At 33.0% G+C, this 17401-nt stretch overlaps 1 protein-coding gene across 1 annotated transcript; it reads right to left on the bottom strand.

The window, feature by feature from the left end:
* Positions 1 to 4062: 4062 nt before the first annotated feature.
* Positions 4063 to 15823, bottom strand: LOTGIDRAFT_173468 (hypothetical protein; the record flags this gene model as incomplete). Its single annotated transcript, XM_009051202.1, has 7 exons — positions 4063 to 4180; positions 4348 to 4424; positions 4837 to 4949; positions 11642 to 11785; positions 13182 to 14457; positions 14739 to 14825; positions 15749 to 15823. 7 exons carry the CDS (start codon positions 15821 to 15823, stop codon positions 4063 to 4065), a joined length of 1890 nt encoding a protein of 629 aa, XP_009049450.1.
* Between the last annotated feature and the right edge of the window lie 1578 nt (positions 15824 to 17401).

The following is a 17401-nucleotide window of genomic DNA, read 5'->3' as shown; positions in this document are numbered from 1 at the left end:
TTTTCAAGTCTCTGATTGGCTCTTGTACACTAATGTACGACTCAATGATGGTCTCGTTACCCTTCAGTCCATAAATGGAAAAAGCAAGATGGAGGACGCCTGTAGCATGAAATGTGTGGTTCCAGCTGTAAGAGAAACAAGCACATATTAGAATAACGTGTGATAAATGTCAGAGGTTAGAGTTGGTGAAATCCAAATAGAATACATACAAGTTTCTATAAATAATCCACCCAAATCTAACATTCCACATAGATCTTATATAAAATATATCAGACGAACAATTTCATTCACAGAAATTACACCTTGAAATATCACAGATAATTATTGAAACCATGTTAATATTTCCATTTTAAATTTCATTGCAGTAAATATCAATTTCTTATTTATTATTAATTATTTTAACATATTTACATTTTATTGTCACGTGCTACATTCATTTACAGATGAACTAAAAATTTCTTTAGTGACCTCTGATGTCATCTCCTGTGACAACTTGAGATTCGGCGTAGGAATACACAAAAACTCTCAATTAAAACTAGACGAGGTGATGGACCAAATCTTGGTTTCCGAGTTTGTGTTGAATTACAAAGTGATTTGTTTCTCTTACAGACAATCTTTTCTAACATTTTTTTTAAAATTAGGGATGCAATAACCCTTGTACTATAATATTTGTGTTGTGTATTCATACACCATCGTCAGCCTAGCAACGAAGGGACAGGGCTTGAAGTTAATTGACAGGAGTTATTTTGCTGTTTTTCCCCATTTTTCTGATAATAATGATAGGTTTAACTATATCACGGCAATAATTTTTTTGCGTTCATTGGTTGATGAACACCAAATTTTCATTCATTTGAATTAAAACGTGAAAATTCTGTGTTCATTGGTTGATCTACATTCAATCCTTACTTAAACTAAGCATCAAATGACATCACTAATACAAAGATAGCTTGCCAGGCAAGATAACATACACCCACTATCAGCTGTCAGAAATGATAACAAAGTCTGTAGCGGTTTAATATGTGAAACCAATCATCCATTTGCACTAATTTCAAGCTTTACTTAGGTCTCATACCAAGTTTATTCAAGATCGGATAATGCAGTCTCTATAACCCTGAAATCATTCATCAGATTATTACCAATTTCGAACTTGATTGAGGTCTTATCAATATTTGCAAGCATACTAAGTTTCATCAAGATCAGATAAAAATTGCAGCCTTAATCGTGCATACAAGCCAAATTTAACACGTCTTAACTAAGTCAAGGGCAATAACTCTAAAACCATTCATCCGATTATTACCAATTTCGAACTTGACCGATATCTCATCAATATATATATGCATACTAAGTTTAATCAAGATCAGATAAAGACTGTAGCCTTTATCGTGCATACAAGCCAAATTTAACGCATTTTTACTAAGTCAAGGGCAATAACTGTGAAACCATTCATCTGATTAGTACCAATTTCAACCTTGACCGAGATCTCATCAATATATACGTGCATACTAAGTTTCATCAAGATCGGATACAAATTGCAGCTTTTATCGTGCATACAACAAATGTGGACGGACGGACGGACAGGGGCGACAGCAATATACGTCCACATTTCCATGTGGGCGTATATAAACTACCTATAACATCTAACAGCTTTTACAATAGTGCTGTCACAAAAACCTTAGTTTTAGTTGAATTGAAAATGCCACAGGAATCCGACTGAAAATATTCATGATGTAAATTGATGGCCCAAATATATATATAGCCAGAAAGAAATAATCATTGTGTACCTGTTTTAGACTCGTCAAAACTCCCACAGTGTCCACTAAAATCATATTCAGGCTTTAGTTGTGTTCAGTTTGTTATGAGATGGATAAGATTTGTTGTACATTCACACATTTAACATTCAGTAAAACATGAATATACAGTCAATATTTAAAACCTGATCACAACAAAAGATCTGTGTATTATATTTTTCAAGATTAATCAGTTTTCTCTCAGGTTTATAGTTAGATAACAATAGTTAAAGGTACAGGTTTCCCATCCCTTTAACCAATTGTACTTTAGTCTCAGAAACGGTAATTTTTTTTAGCTAAGCCAATCAGTAATAGTGTTCACAGATCACTGTTGAAATTTTAGCCTTCAAATCCATGTGTCTCAAGAACTAGAAGTGTTTGAATGTTAAAATGACAACTTGTCTTTTCTTGAGACTCAGTCATGTTGAGAAAAGAAATGTGATTTTTGTACAAAGTACTTATGAAGACTATTTACATATATTCAAGACACAAAACAACATCCAAAAATGTCAAATCTGTCCCTTTAACTTCTCACATACACATTTATATATTTTCTCTTTCTCTAGTAGATTTTAATTATATTAAGTTGTAATGCATCTCAAAATACACCTTTTGTTTATGTTACAAAATCTCAGTGTTGGAGAGGGAAGAAATTTGATTGGCTGGTGGTGTCATCAAGGGATGAATGTTCAAGAGGGCTGTCAATAGACCTTAACTGAAGTGGCTAAATTAAAAACAAAAACTAATAAAAAACAGAACAAAACTTTAGTCTCAACTTAATTAGACTGAAGGGTATTAGAAATTATTATCAGCATTTCTATAATTACAGGAACCACAGACATCTGATGAAAAATTCCAATGGTTCTAATAGAAGTCATAAATGGGATGTATACACATAAAAAGCTATAAATCTGTTTTACAATTCCTTTAATATATTAAATATATATATATATATATATCTACATACCAGGTTATGATATATTAGGTACATCATGGTTCAAGTTTTCAAGGTCGTGGCCATGCTATTTTTATACTGCTATTTGTCATTTAGTAATAAGATGTCTATTTAAATAATGAAACACATAACTACAATCCAATGTATATTGGGGCCACCAGAAAATATAATAACCGGCAAAAGAAATGTCATATATATATCTATCTTTATTTTCAACAGTGGCGATGCCAGCCTCCAGAGACTAGGGACAACTGTTGAGGTTGAAATTCAGCAGCTCTGTAGACGCCACTCTTGGAGCACCTGAGAGGGTTTGTCCGCCAAGAAAATTTGAAAAACTTGATTTGATTCGGTGCATTCTGGCACATATATTTGGGCAAAAACATACAAAACTCACATTTGAAATTTGTGAGAAATAACATGGGAATACAAACCATTTTGCTGGGGGTGCCCGTCTGTACCCTAAATGACTACCAAATTTATAAATACAGGTGTCTGATCAGTTTTATCAGTATTTTTGGAAGTGACGATTCTTTCTATATAATAAATCAGTGTGCAACAAACAAAATTTTGAGAAGAGTAGAAATGAAACAAGTAGATTGTTGATAAAAATACTACTCTATGTAAAAGAATCTTTGTGGGTCAATGTGGGTCATTTTCACAGGATATGTCTTGGAGGAAAGCGTGTATATTTCAAATATATTATCAATCCCTATATTAATAATAATAATAACTTGAGCCGTGCCACGGTACCAAAGCAGTCCGCATCCAACTTGATACATCGCTGAAACGTTGCATTTTTAAGTCACAATGGGATTTCTTAATGAAAAGAAAAGCATGTAAATATTAAAAATATCGTTTAAACCGTTTAACGTTCGGTAGTGAAGAGACGCATGAATTTGATACTATTCGGTACTAAAAGGTGTTAATATAATGGGGATAATATAATGAATGATATGAAAAGAAAGATTTACAAAATATTGTTCTGTTGTTTAAAAATACACAATATTAGATAGACAGATTATCTTACTCTCATCAAATATATGAACACAAGATGGACAGACATATGGGAACAAATTTTGAATTAAAAAAAAAGCCAAAGAAGTCAATGGTCAGTACAAGTGCTTTAAGCTGGCTACCTAACCCTACTCTATTTTATGTTCTTCTTATCTTTAATAAGATTTATGATTTATCTTACAAAATATACAACTTTGTATTTAAATTTTAGCAAATTCTATGGACCCAAAAACATTATATGTCATGCTATTTAAACTATATTAGTTTGAATATTTGTGAAATAAGAGATTAAATACAATTCAAAGCTCAAATTTTGGAAATTGAAAGATAACGATGTACACAAGGGTGGACTGAGCAGTTCTTGAACCTCAGATTAATGGGTAATCTTTCTAGGTAAGAGACACGGAAAGCAGGTGGTGTGACCCTTGAATTTAAACATATCAAAAATTGTGAAGATATGAAACAAGCACTCAATAACAATTTAAAACACCAAACAAAAGATAATCTTTCCAAAAATTTGTTGACCACTATGGGCCCTGGTACTTACCCTTCAGTCTGACCCTGAATGTTATGAAAGAAAAAGGAACTGACCTGTCTATAGGGTAGAGTTGGATATCCTCTGTATTGTCATTATAGTTACTAGTTATTCTCTCCCAGTACTCTATACCCTACAATATCAAACATTCACATACTTTACTTAGTTTTCACTTAAAGGTATACTACCTCTTAGAATGAACATAAAATTTAAAATCTCAAACTTGGTCAATAAGAATATATATTCATCAGTTGACTTACCTGGTGTCCTACCTATACAACAGAATCCCTGTATAATCATATAAATCCATAAAACTACAAGCAATTACTCAAAAACACTTAGACCTAAGAATTTAAAGAGATTTTGTTCTAAAGATTTACACCAGTTAAGTCTTACTGGCCAAGTCTGAGAAAGTAACGCTTCAGGCTTATTACATACATCATCTAATAACCAGGTATAGACATTTTCCTAGGAATTGGTCCCAGAGGTAATTAATACAAATTCATAATTTTAGTTTTTAACCAAATCCAAAAAGTAATACTCACAATGATCCTAAAATCCACCTCCTCACCAACTGAAACAATGGCATGATGAATGACTTTTGGCGCAATTAAAATTTTAACAATTTCAAACTTAAATTGCTCAGACACACTACCAACTGAAAAAACAAGAAAAACATGTGGATGAACAAGGTTCATCAAACAGATGAAAGGCAAGTAGGGTAAGAAAGAGACTGGATAAAAGAGTTAAACTAGTTAAGAAAGAGACTGGATGAAAGAGATTAAACAGTGCACAAAAGATATTGAATATGAGAGATTGAAAACAGTAAGAAACAGACTCGATAAAAGAGAAAAATGGGGTAAGAAACAGGACACCAATCTGTGTCAAATCATACCAAAAATATAATTTTTGCAAGATATTGATTTAATCAAACTCACCAAATTTAATAAAATTCAGACATAAACTGTCGCCTCTATGGCGTTAACAAGCCAACAAATTTTGATGCATTTTTATTAAGTCAAGAGCAATAACTCAAATTCTGTTGATTGAAAAATCATCAAATCCAATCTTGACTAAGTTTTTCATCATTATAAATGATCACACCATATTGCATTAAAATCGGATGAAAACTGTAGTCTCTATCATAAGTCAAGGGCAATAACTAAAAAAACATTCAGCGTCAAATTCGAACTTGTCCAAGATCTGGAGACTGGATACGAGAGATTAAACTAGGTAAGAAAGAGACTGAACAATAGAGATAAAGGGGGTAAGAAAAGGACTGGATAAAAAGGATTAAATACTGTAAGATGGAGACTGGATAAAAGAGATTATAATAAAGTTGAAACAGATTGAAGTTCAGAGGGAGGTTTTGATAAGTTTCTATTGTAATAATAAAAGAAAGTTGTTGTTTGCCCCACCCAGTAGATTGGGTTTCCTGTGTGTTACACCAGGATGTTCTAAATATATTCTGGTTAGCCTACACATTGCTTATATACAGGGTGTCTCAGAAAACATGATAACTCTTTTCATTTCACAATTACTAATAAAGTACAAATACATATTTTGAGTTTCACACTGTGCTATCTTCAGACAACTGATCAATTTCAGCCCATGTCCCAATTGAAGTTTGACAAGTAGTGATCTTCAGACAACTGATCAATTTCAGCCCATGTCCCAACTGAAGTTTGACAAGTAGTGATCTTCAGACAACTGATCAATTTCAGCCCATGTCCCAACTGAAGTTTGACAAGTAGTGATCTTCAGACAACTGATCAATTTCATCCCATGTCCCAACTGAAGTTTGACAAGTAGTGATCTTCAGACAACTGATCAATTTTCAGCCTGTATCCCTACTGAAGTTTGACAAGTAGTGATCTTCAGACAACTGATCAATTTTCAGCCTGTATCCCTACTGAAGTTTGACAAGTAGTGATCTTCAGACAACTGATCTAATTCAATGTATGTCCCAACTGAAGTTTGACAAGTAGTGATCTTCCGAAAACTGATCAATTTCAGCCCATGTCCCAACTGAAGTTTGACAAGTAGTGATCTTCAGACAACTGATCAATTTCAGCCCATGTCCCAACTGAAGTTTGACAAGTAGTGATCTTCAGACAACTGATCAATTTCAGCCCATGTCCCAACTGAAGTTTGACAAGTAGTGATCTTCAGACAACTGATCAATTTCAGCCCATGTCCCAACTGAAGTTTGACAAGTAGTGATCTTCAGACAACTGATCACTTTTCAGCCTGTATCCCTACTGAAGTTTGACAAGTAGTGATCTTCAGACAACTGATCAATTTTCAGACTGTATCCCTACTGAAGTTTGACAAGTAGTGATCTTCAGACAACTGATCTAATTCAATGTATGTCCCAACTGAAGTTTGATAAGTAGTGATCTTCAGACAACTGATCAATTTCAGCCCATGTCCCGACTGAAGTTTGACAAGTAGTGATCTTCAGGCAACTGATCAATTTCAGCCCATGTCCCAACTGCAGTTTGACAAGTAGTGATCTTCAGACAACTGATCAATTTCAGCCCATGTCCCAATTGAAGTTTGACAAGTAGTGATCTTCAGACAACTGATCAATTTCAGCCCATGTCCCAACTGAAGTTTGACAAGTAGTGATCTTCAGACAACTGATCAATTTCAGCTCATGTCCCAAATGAAGTTTGACAAGTAGTGATCTTCAGACAACTGATCAATTTCAGCCCATGTCCCAACTGCAGTTTGACAAGTAGTGATCTTCAGACAACTGATCAATTTCAGCCCATGTCCCAACTGAAGTTTGACAAGTAGTGATCTTCAGACAACTGATCAATTTCAGCCCATGTCCCAACTGAAGTTTGACAAGTAGTGATCTTCAGACAACTGATCAATTTCAGCCCATGTCCCAACTGAAGTTTGACAAGTAGTGATCTTCAGATAACTGATCAATTTCAGCCCATGTCCCAACTGAAGTTTGACAAGTAGTGATCTTCAGACAACTGATCAATTTCAGCTCATATCCCAACTGAAGTTTGACAAGAAGTGATCTTCAGACAACTGATCAATTTCTACTGATTTCTACTGAAGTTTGACAAATAGCTCTAGATCTCTTGTTCTCATGTCTGCACTTCTTAACTTTGATATTTTAATCATGTGAAGGTATCATATATATATATATCTTTATTTTCAATGCTTTAAGAAGTAAGTAAAGACAGTATTAAATAGGTTTTAAGGTAAGAAAAAGAAACAGTAGAATGTGAAATGAGTTTATTGATCATAGAAAATATAACTACCAGTGTCTCTAAAAGTTTTATATGGATTTTTAGAAGTAAATAGTCTAAATTATTGTTATTTATTATATCTTTTTATAACTGATTTATAGACCTTGTAAAATATTTCACTAGATCGCAAAATTTACTGACCAAGCATAATTGATTAAAGTCTGAATAGGTCGAAAAAGTATACCTTGAACATTGAATGTAAATAAACTGAAACATCATATACCCTGAATTGAAATATAATGATATGAAATGAAATGGAGTTTTACACCCTGCTATTCTGCACCTGAAAAGGCTTACGAGGTTGACAATGCCAAGAAGTGTGCAATGAACAATCATGTCATTAAACACTAACTTCCAGTGTAGATAAGAAAATATATGAGATCTAAAATTGATAACAAATATTAAAGGGTTAGTAAGATATTTGTTTTTAATCTTGATATCAGTATCAGTGACAACGATAGCATTGATTTGCACCATTCTAATTTTCAGTCAGACGTCAGTAGCTAAAAATACCTTAAGTTCTTTGTCATGGTGACACCATAAAATGTTTAGTTTTAGTAGAAGTGCAAGAACCACAGACGTCTGACTGAAAAATGGTGCAAATCGATGCTATCAGTGTTTCCAATAAACATAAAAGTCTAGAAAACCTCTTTACAACTCCCTTAAGGTTTTGAGACAAGGACTGGTAGAGAATATTCATGTAAAGTAGTAATAAATAAAGGTTATAAAGATTACAGTATTGAAGTTAGACAAGAAAGAAGGGATTGTAAATATATTGTTATCTTCCAAGTACCAACATATCATTATTAAGACCGGAAATTACAATACAAATATTATAAATTCATATCAAGAAGCATAATTATTTCAATTAGTTTCGGCTAAGAATGGTATCAAATTTTGAAAATAGAAATTTTCAACTGCATTTGTGTTTTGTTACAAGTAGTGCAAAAGAAAATTCGAGAAAAATTTGTCAATAAATACCCTCTATAGTTTATTTTCTCACATCATTGCTAATATCTTTCCTGTTGCACAGAAAATTTTCATATTACATTTAGTATGTGGTTAGCCAAGAGTTAGAAAACAAAGTCTGTTACCCTTTTCCCAGGAATAGGGCCTGATTTAGACAAAAAAAAAAGAAGGAATTTAAAATCCCTAAAGAAGGCTCATTACAGTATGAACATTCATACAAATTTCAGATTCAAGTTGAGAAGATGTTCCATTAAGTTAAATATCAAATTTAATAAACTTTAGTAAGAGTTTCATTATGGCCATGTTTCAATATCTAAATGTAAGGAGCAAACTATGACAAAACATGTCGGAAACCTGAATGATGTCAAATTCTGATGAACACTATTAGGTCAATCCTATAAATGAAAATAAATTCTGTCAAATGTTTTATATTCCAACTGATAGTTTTGTTGTAATTTCCATAATCCAAAATGTTGGCAATTATACACATATACAATTATACAAATTTTAAAAAAAGGCTATGTACCTATGAAGGTGTCATTGTAAAAACAGAGTGTACTGACTGAAGCTCTTGACTAACTGAGTAATATTTGTTTGAAATCTACTCACTATCAATTATCTGGTAATTTAGATGTTATAATTGCTGAAATGTGTTTAAAGGCCAAAGCAAAATATCAATAAACTCATTTGTCATTCTACTGCCTCTTTTAGTTTCCTTCAAGTCCACTGACTTACTCTGATGTCTTTATTTACATATCCAAATCAGTACCTATGTGTACAGTGAGTATGTTGCCAATTTGCATAAATCTGGATATTTTTTTAAAAATTCTGTCATTTTTGTACTAATTGCATATAAATGATCATTTTTAATACCCAGACCCACATCCCTAAGAAAATGACTGAACATATATCTCTCTACAATAGATGTATAGAACACTATTTCAACAGTGATATTTCTATATCTCTCTACAATTGATGTTTTGAGTACTATTTTAACAGTGGTATTTCTATATCTCTCTACAATTGATGTTTCGAGTACTATTTTAACAGTGGTATTTCTATATCTCTCTACAATAGATGTATTGAGTACTATTTTAACAGTGGTATTTCTATATCTCTCTACATATTTTAACAATGGTATTTCTACATCATTATACCATTGATGTACTGAGCACTATTTTAACAGGGGTATTTCTATATCTCTCTACAATAGATGTATTGAACACTATTTTAACAATGGTATTTCTACATCATTATACCATTGATGTACTGAGCACTATTTTGACAGTGGTATTTCTATATCTCTCTACAATTGATGTATTGAGTACTATTTCAACAGTGGTATTTCTATATCTCTCTACAATTGATGTATTGAACACTATTTTAACAGTGGTATTTCTATATCTCTCTACAATAGATGTATTAAGCACTATTTTAACAGTGGTATTTCTATATCTCTCTACAATAGATGTATTGAACACTATTTTAACAGTGGTATTTCTATATCTCTCTACACTTGATGTATTGAGTACTATTTTAACAGTGGTATTTCTATATCTCTCTACAATAGATGTATTGAACACTATTTTAACAGTAGTATTTCTACATCATTATACCATTGATGTATTGAGCACTATTTTAACAGTGGTATTTCTATATCTCTCTACAATAGATGTATTAAGCACTATTTTAACAGTGGTATTTCTATATCTCTCTACAATAGATGTATTGAACACTATTTTAACAGTGGTATTTCTATATCTCTCTACAATAGATGTATTGAACACTATTTTAACAGTGGTATTTCTATATCTCTCTACAATTGATGTATTGAGTACTATTTTTAAAGTGGTATTTCTATATCTCTCTACAATTGATGTATTGAGTACTATTTTAACAGTGGTATTTCTATATCTCTCTACAATTGATGTATTGAGTACTATTTTAACAGTGGTATTTCTAAATCTTTCTATAATTGATGTTTCGAGTACTATTTTAACAGTGGTATTTCTATATCTCTCTACAATTGATGTATTGAGTATTATTTTAACAGTGGTATTTCTATATCTCTCTACAATTGATGTATTTAGCACTATTTTAACAGTAGTATTTCTTTATCACTCTACAATTGATGTATTGAACACTATTTTTAAAATGGTATTTCTATATCTCTCTACAATTGATATATTGAGTACTATTTTAACAGTGGTATTTCTATATCTCTCTACAATAGATGTATTGAGTACTATTTTAACACTGATATTTCTATATCTCTCTACAATAGATGTATTGAACACTATTTTAACAGTAGTATTTCTTTATCACTCTACAATTGATGTATTGAACACTATTTTTAAAGTGGTATTTCTATATCTCTCTACAATTGATATATTGAGCACTATTTTAACAGTGGTATTTCTATATCTCTCTACAATAGATGTATTGAGTACTATTTTAACAGTGGTATTTCTATATCACTCTACAATTGATGTATTGAGTACTATTTTAACAGTGGTATTTCTATATCTCTCTACAATAGATGTATTGAGTACTATTTTAACAGTGGTATTTCTATATCTCTCTACAATAGATGTATTTAGCACTATTTTAACAGTGGTATTTCCCTATCTCTCTACAATTGATGTATTTAGTACTATTTTAACAGTGGTATTTCTATATTTCTCTACAATTGATGTATTGAGTACTATTTTAACAGTGGTATTTCTATATCTCTCTACAATAGATGTATTGAGTACTATTTTAACAGTGGTATTTCTATATCTCTCTACAATAGATGTATTGAGTACTATTTTACATATAAGCATTTGAAAATAAAAATATATATCTGATACAATACATCCACATGATATTTTCTCATAAGTATAAAGTGGCTGCTCTAAAGACTGCCCACCCTCCCAAAGACCAGAGGGAAAAATGGGAAAAATTAGGAAAGAAAATGAAAGAAGGTAAAATGAAAGGTCATCTGATAGAGGAAGAAAGCAAGTTTGTTTAGCTCTTAGAATCTCTTAGAGTGCCCCACCCCTCCCTCTCTCATTTCTAAGTTCTATAGCAGCCATCGTCAGTCTATATATATATAGTCGTTACTTACCTTGGTTGAACATCGTATAATTTAGAGTGTGAAGATTTGGTGACGTAAATTTATGAAAGATGACTGGAGATTTTGATACTATGACATCATCAATATCATCAAACTGATATTTATAAATTACGTTATCTCTCTGGCAAATTTCTTCTGAAAAATACAAATTCCATATTTACATTCACTGTACATAGAAATATCCCTTCTCACATTACATTATACTTTATCATCATTTTAAATTCCAATGGAATCCAAGACAGATATTTTTAAAAGGATGTATTGGGGACCCTGATAGCATGATTTGCACCATTCCTACTTCAGTTAGACATCTATCATTATTGCATTTCCGCTATTAAACTTAAGCAATTATAAATCCCTTATATACTATTAGCATCATATATGGTAAAACATTTCTATATTTACAGGAATCACAGATATCTAATGTAAACATGCATATAATTAGGGCTGTAGTGTTATAGAAGCATGTACTCCTCTTTGAAATGACAACCAAACCAGACAGACCTTCACTGCAGGGTGTTCTTTGAATGCCCTGTTTGTTTTCATACTTCCGAAAAAAGTATGAGTCTCTGTCAAGTACTCAGCAGAAACTGTAATAGTTACTGCAATATTAGCATTGCATTGGATCTGCATATTCCATGTTTAACTAATGAATATAAATTGGAACATTTTTGCAAAGATAGCTTGCCAAGCAAGGTAATATACACCCACTGGCAGCTTTGATTTTAAATAAAAATATTTAGCAGTACAGTAACAATTACCAGTATGAAATATTCTACCTTTAGACATACAATTCTTTTGAACTATTTGAAGTGATACTAAATAATATTACCAAGTTTCATCAAAATCCATCAAGAATTGTGCCTTCTGGAGTGTTTATGTGCTAAAAATTGAATGCGTTTTCAAGAACAAGGGCAATAACTCATACTAAATAGTTTTCGATTTTTCTGATTTTCAAGTGAGTTTATCCTTTGGTGATAACAAACACTCATGCCAAGTTTCGTCAAAATCCGTCAAGAATTGTGCCTCCTATAGTGTTTACGAGGTAAAAATTGAAAGCGTTTTCAAGAACAAGGGCAATAACTCATACTAAATATTTTTCGATTCTTCTGATTTTCAATAGGGTTCATCCTTGGGTGATTACAAACACTCACACCAAGTTTTGTCCACATCCGTCAAGAATTGCGTCTTGTAGAAAGTTTACGAGCAATTGTGGACGGACGGACGGACATGGGTGACGGCAATATATTATTTCAGATTATTTATATACTTATTTAATGGTTTCAAATAATATCGCACTTGATGACGTCAAAGCAAAAAATGTTGCCATTTTCTTAAAACTTTGAACGCTTCTATCTCAAGAGCTGTACCTTGGATGATGTTGATATTTATAGCAATAATCAATACTGACTACAGCTGATGATGATGTTAATATTTTTCATGCCCGATACGTGGTTCTGGTTTTATGGGTGTCACTAAGAGATGACCATCAAACCAACAAGCAAAGAAACATAAAAAAAACTGTATTTACCTTGACAAGTAATGATAAAGATGGAATCAAGATGGACAACAGCCGGAAGTAACATTCTAGCAATCCCATGATCTACTGGTTTCTCCACATACACAATCACAGACGTACTGACTTCTGATATGTTATTCCTAGCGAACACCACAACTTTGTAAATACCAGCTTCATCAAATCTATGACTCATTTCAAATTCTCCGTCTTTTTGTTCACCCTTGAATGATTTGGGACCAGAACCAAAGTCAAATTCAAACTGGATGTTTTCTGCGTTGGGAGTGGTATCATGCGTTCCAGCTTTAAATCGTGTCGACTCTCCTAAAACTGTTGGCGATTGTTGAATCAGCATGACTTGATGAAGAATATTCTCAACTCCTATTACCAGTGGATAAATCTTGGTTCTGTGACTTACATCATTAGAGATAGTGATTTGAACTTGATATGATCCCGGTTGGGAGAAGGTGTGGTTGGAGTATGATGTCAGGTCAAAAGTGTCCACAAACGTCAGTCCATAACGATCATTGAAGCTCCACACAAAAGATGCATGAGTTCCATGGGTAATCTGGACATAACATGAAATTTGGGATCCGTTGACTAAATATTGTTCTGGTTTGCAAGATATATCAATTTCGCTGACTGGAACCTGAACCAATATATCAAAGCTTGAATACACTTTGCTTATGGCGTTTGATACATTAGCATGGATCACGTATCTACCAGGATGGGTAAACAAGTAAGGTAAGTGGGGTGAATTGGATCTCATTTGATCAGAGATATCACCTGACGAAGCAGCAATGGTCCACAACACTGATATATTAAAGGAACTCTTTTCAAAGATGAGTTTGAATTCGGTACTAGTATTGATAGCAGTTGTTTTGGGTGAGAATATTTTTAATCCAACCAGACGATTGAGGATGATAATGTTTTCATCCAGCATGGTCAATGATTCTGTTTGATTGTCAAACATTATGGATGGCATGAAAACTCCCTGCTGATCATACTGGTATTGGAATTCTATGGTCAGATTACAGCCTTCTCCATAGCTAGCAACAAGACCTAAATAATCGAGACGATATCCATATTCTTTGGTTTGGTTATTCCACTGATGCTCTCCTAAAGAAACTTCTTCAAGGTCTTCATTTCCAAAATTAATTTGCATCACTGTGTTGGGTCTTATGGTGGTCTCCAATGAAACCAGAAAGCTAATAGGCGTCCCTTTCTCAAACGTACTGGTCTGTTCTTCCAAAATAAAGAATGCTTCTTCCATGAGGGGATCCACAACAACCTAAGAAATGAAGAAATAGTCATTTGATTTTGATTTTGATAAATAATTCTTTTTAAAGCTTCTATTACCTATTCTATGGATCCTACTCTTCTGCACCTAATGATGATAGTAAACACTGTGCAGATTGTCGTTCTTTCTTCTGCCAGGAAAGCAGCATTCTCCTACTCTTTTTAGATTCAAACTGTAGGGACTTCCAAGGGATCTTTTAAGTGCACAGCCTGTTGCACACCTGAATCACTGACACAGGGTAACCAGGTTGAGAGAAAGTTAAGCAACCTTACCACTGTGATGTTTTTACTCTGTTCGCCATATTGGTTACTAACTGTAGTTTGTAACAGAAATCTTCCTCTCTTTTCAAATACATGTTCCTGAAAATATGCAAATTTAATACAATTACAAAACAAAAACCATTACAGGAATCCTAGTAAAATAACATAAAACCTTAAAATTTAATTCTTTTCATTTTGGATGATAACAAGTTTACAAGAGAATGTTTATAAACAAAAGAGATAGTTGCATATTCTAAAGATAACTTGCCAGACAAGGTAACATACACTACATGCTGTCAGAAATTATAACTAATAATCTTTATATAATGCATACTAAGTTTCATTAAGATCGGATAAAAATTTATGCCAAATTTAATGCATTTTTACTAAGTCAAGGGCAATAACTCTGAAACCATTCATCCGATTGTTACCTATTCTGAAACTGACCGAGATCTCATCAATATATACATACATACCAAGTTTCATCAAGATCAGATAAAAGCTGTACAAGAAATGTGGACAGACGGATCTCCAGTTAGGGTGTATAAAAACCTGGGCCCCTTTCTAAAAACATCTTACAATAAATCGTAGGTCGTAAGTCGTAAGATCAAAATATCATACGTTTACGACTAATTCTGGTGTAAACTTAAGAGTGATCAAATATATCGTAACTATCAGGTGGTAGAACCAAATGGTCTTTTTTCACAATGTTTAACTGTTTTTAATGGGAAAAAAGGAACATTTGACATCAGATTTGATCCCGAAGTGTCTTTGACTGAGCAGGAAATTGTCAAGTGGCACTGACCACCTTCTTGATTTTTCGCCTTCGTCTCAGTTGACAGCAGCAATTTTCTTCACTTTAGCGATGACATCAAAACAGCGATAACGTCATCATTAAGTTTCACTGAGTGTGGAATCAAAATTTTAGAGCACTTAAAAATCTTCACTTGGAAAACGGTCTTGCCAAAATAGGCCTACAGACTACTTTTTTCATTTTTCGTACAGTTAGATTTTCTTGTCACCTCACCTTCCAAAGACAATTTGTCATCTGCTACTAAGTCGGTATTGCGCAGTTTAACATCTCGATCGTACGACATTTTTTTATCGTAAGATTATTCGTGACACTTACGATGGCGTTTGAGAAGTTGTAGGAGTTTTTGAGAAACAGGGCCCTGAACTTATTATTTTATCTGATTTCAGATCAGAACAGAAGAAAAAACCATCCCTTTCCCAAAATTAAATTCACAAATGAAGTTTAACACCATCAAGTATCATGAAGTTTAGCGGTTCACATCAAAACCACCTCTACGCACAAACAACACAACCCTCCTCCCCTTCCAACCTAATGATACATAGAAATGCTACATGAGAGAGAAAGTAATTAAGTTCATTTATGTTTATTTTCATTTTCAAGGTTAGAAAGTAGAGCATATAATTTTTTACTACTATAATGGGTATATTTTTAAACATAATTAAACTATAAATGACAACTTGTGTGTTGCTACTATTATATTACAGTATAACAAACAAGTAGTCAGATTAAAGCAAAACTACCTCATAACATTTCAATTCTGGGCCAACTGGGCCAATAAGAGTATAATCAGTGGACTTAATCATTTATCTGACTTTTGCTCACTTTGGCATCTAAATGTTAACATTGAAAAAACAAAAGCATTGACATTTTATAATTTACCAAAAAAAGAATAAATATTTAATTAACTTCCAAACTTCATTTAATTCGCTCCCCATTGAGACTGTTAACACCTATACGTATCTAGGCATAACAATATCTAATAACTCTAGCTTTAAAACAGCATATATCAACCAATTAAAGAAAGCCCGCAGAGCATGGTTTGCAATACGCTAGAAACTTTGCCAGTCAAGACAACTCCCCACGCCATTACTTTTAAAGATAGCTTGCGTTGCAAGGTAACATACGCCCACTGGCAGCTGTCAGAAATAATAAAACAGTCTTTAGTGACTAAAGTACGAATTAAACAATTAAATCACACAGCTCTAATCAAGGGCAAAAAACAACTTTTGACGCGTGTTTACAAAGTCAAGGGCAATAACTCAAAAAATGTTCATCAAAAATATCTCTTGTTAGAACTTGTCCGAGATCTTATCAATTCTAATGATCACACCACTTTTCATCAGAATCGGTTGAAAACTGTAGCGTCAATCCTGCTCACAAACAAATTTTGACGCGTTTTTCGTAAGTTAATGGCATTAACTCAAAAACCGTTCATCGAAAATGCGTCAAGTTAGAACTTGTCCGAGATCTTATCAATTCCAATGATCACACCAAGTTTCATCAGAATCGGTTGAAAACTGTAGCTTCAATCCTGCTCACAAACTATTTTTAACAAATTTTGACGCGTTTTTACAAAGTCAAGGGCAATAACTCAAAAACCTTTCATTGAAAATGCGTCAAATTAGAACTTGTCCAAGATCTTATCAATTCCAATGATCACACCAAGTTTCATCAGAATCGGTTGAAAACTGTAGCTTCAATCCTGCTCACGAACTATTTTTAACAAATATTGATGCGTTTTTACAAAGTCAAGGTCAATAACTCAAAAACCGTTCATCGAAAATGCGTCAAGTTAGAACTTGTCCGAGATCTTATCAATTCCAATGATCACACCAAGTTTCATCAGAATCGGTGAAAACTA

The sequence above is a fragment of the Lottia gigantea genome, assembly GCF_000327385.1.
Source record: "Lottia gigantea unplaced genomic scaffold LOTGIsca_160, whole genome shotgun sequence".
Taxonomy (NCBI): Eukaryota; Metazoa; Mollusca; class Gastropoda; family Lottiidae; genus Lottia; species Lottia gigantea.
This window is presented reverse-complemented; position numbering and strand designations above follow the sequence as displayed.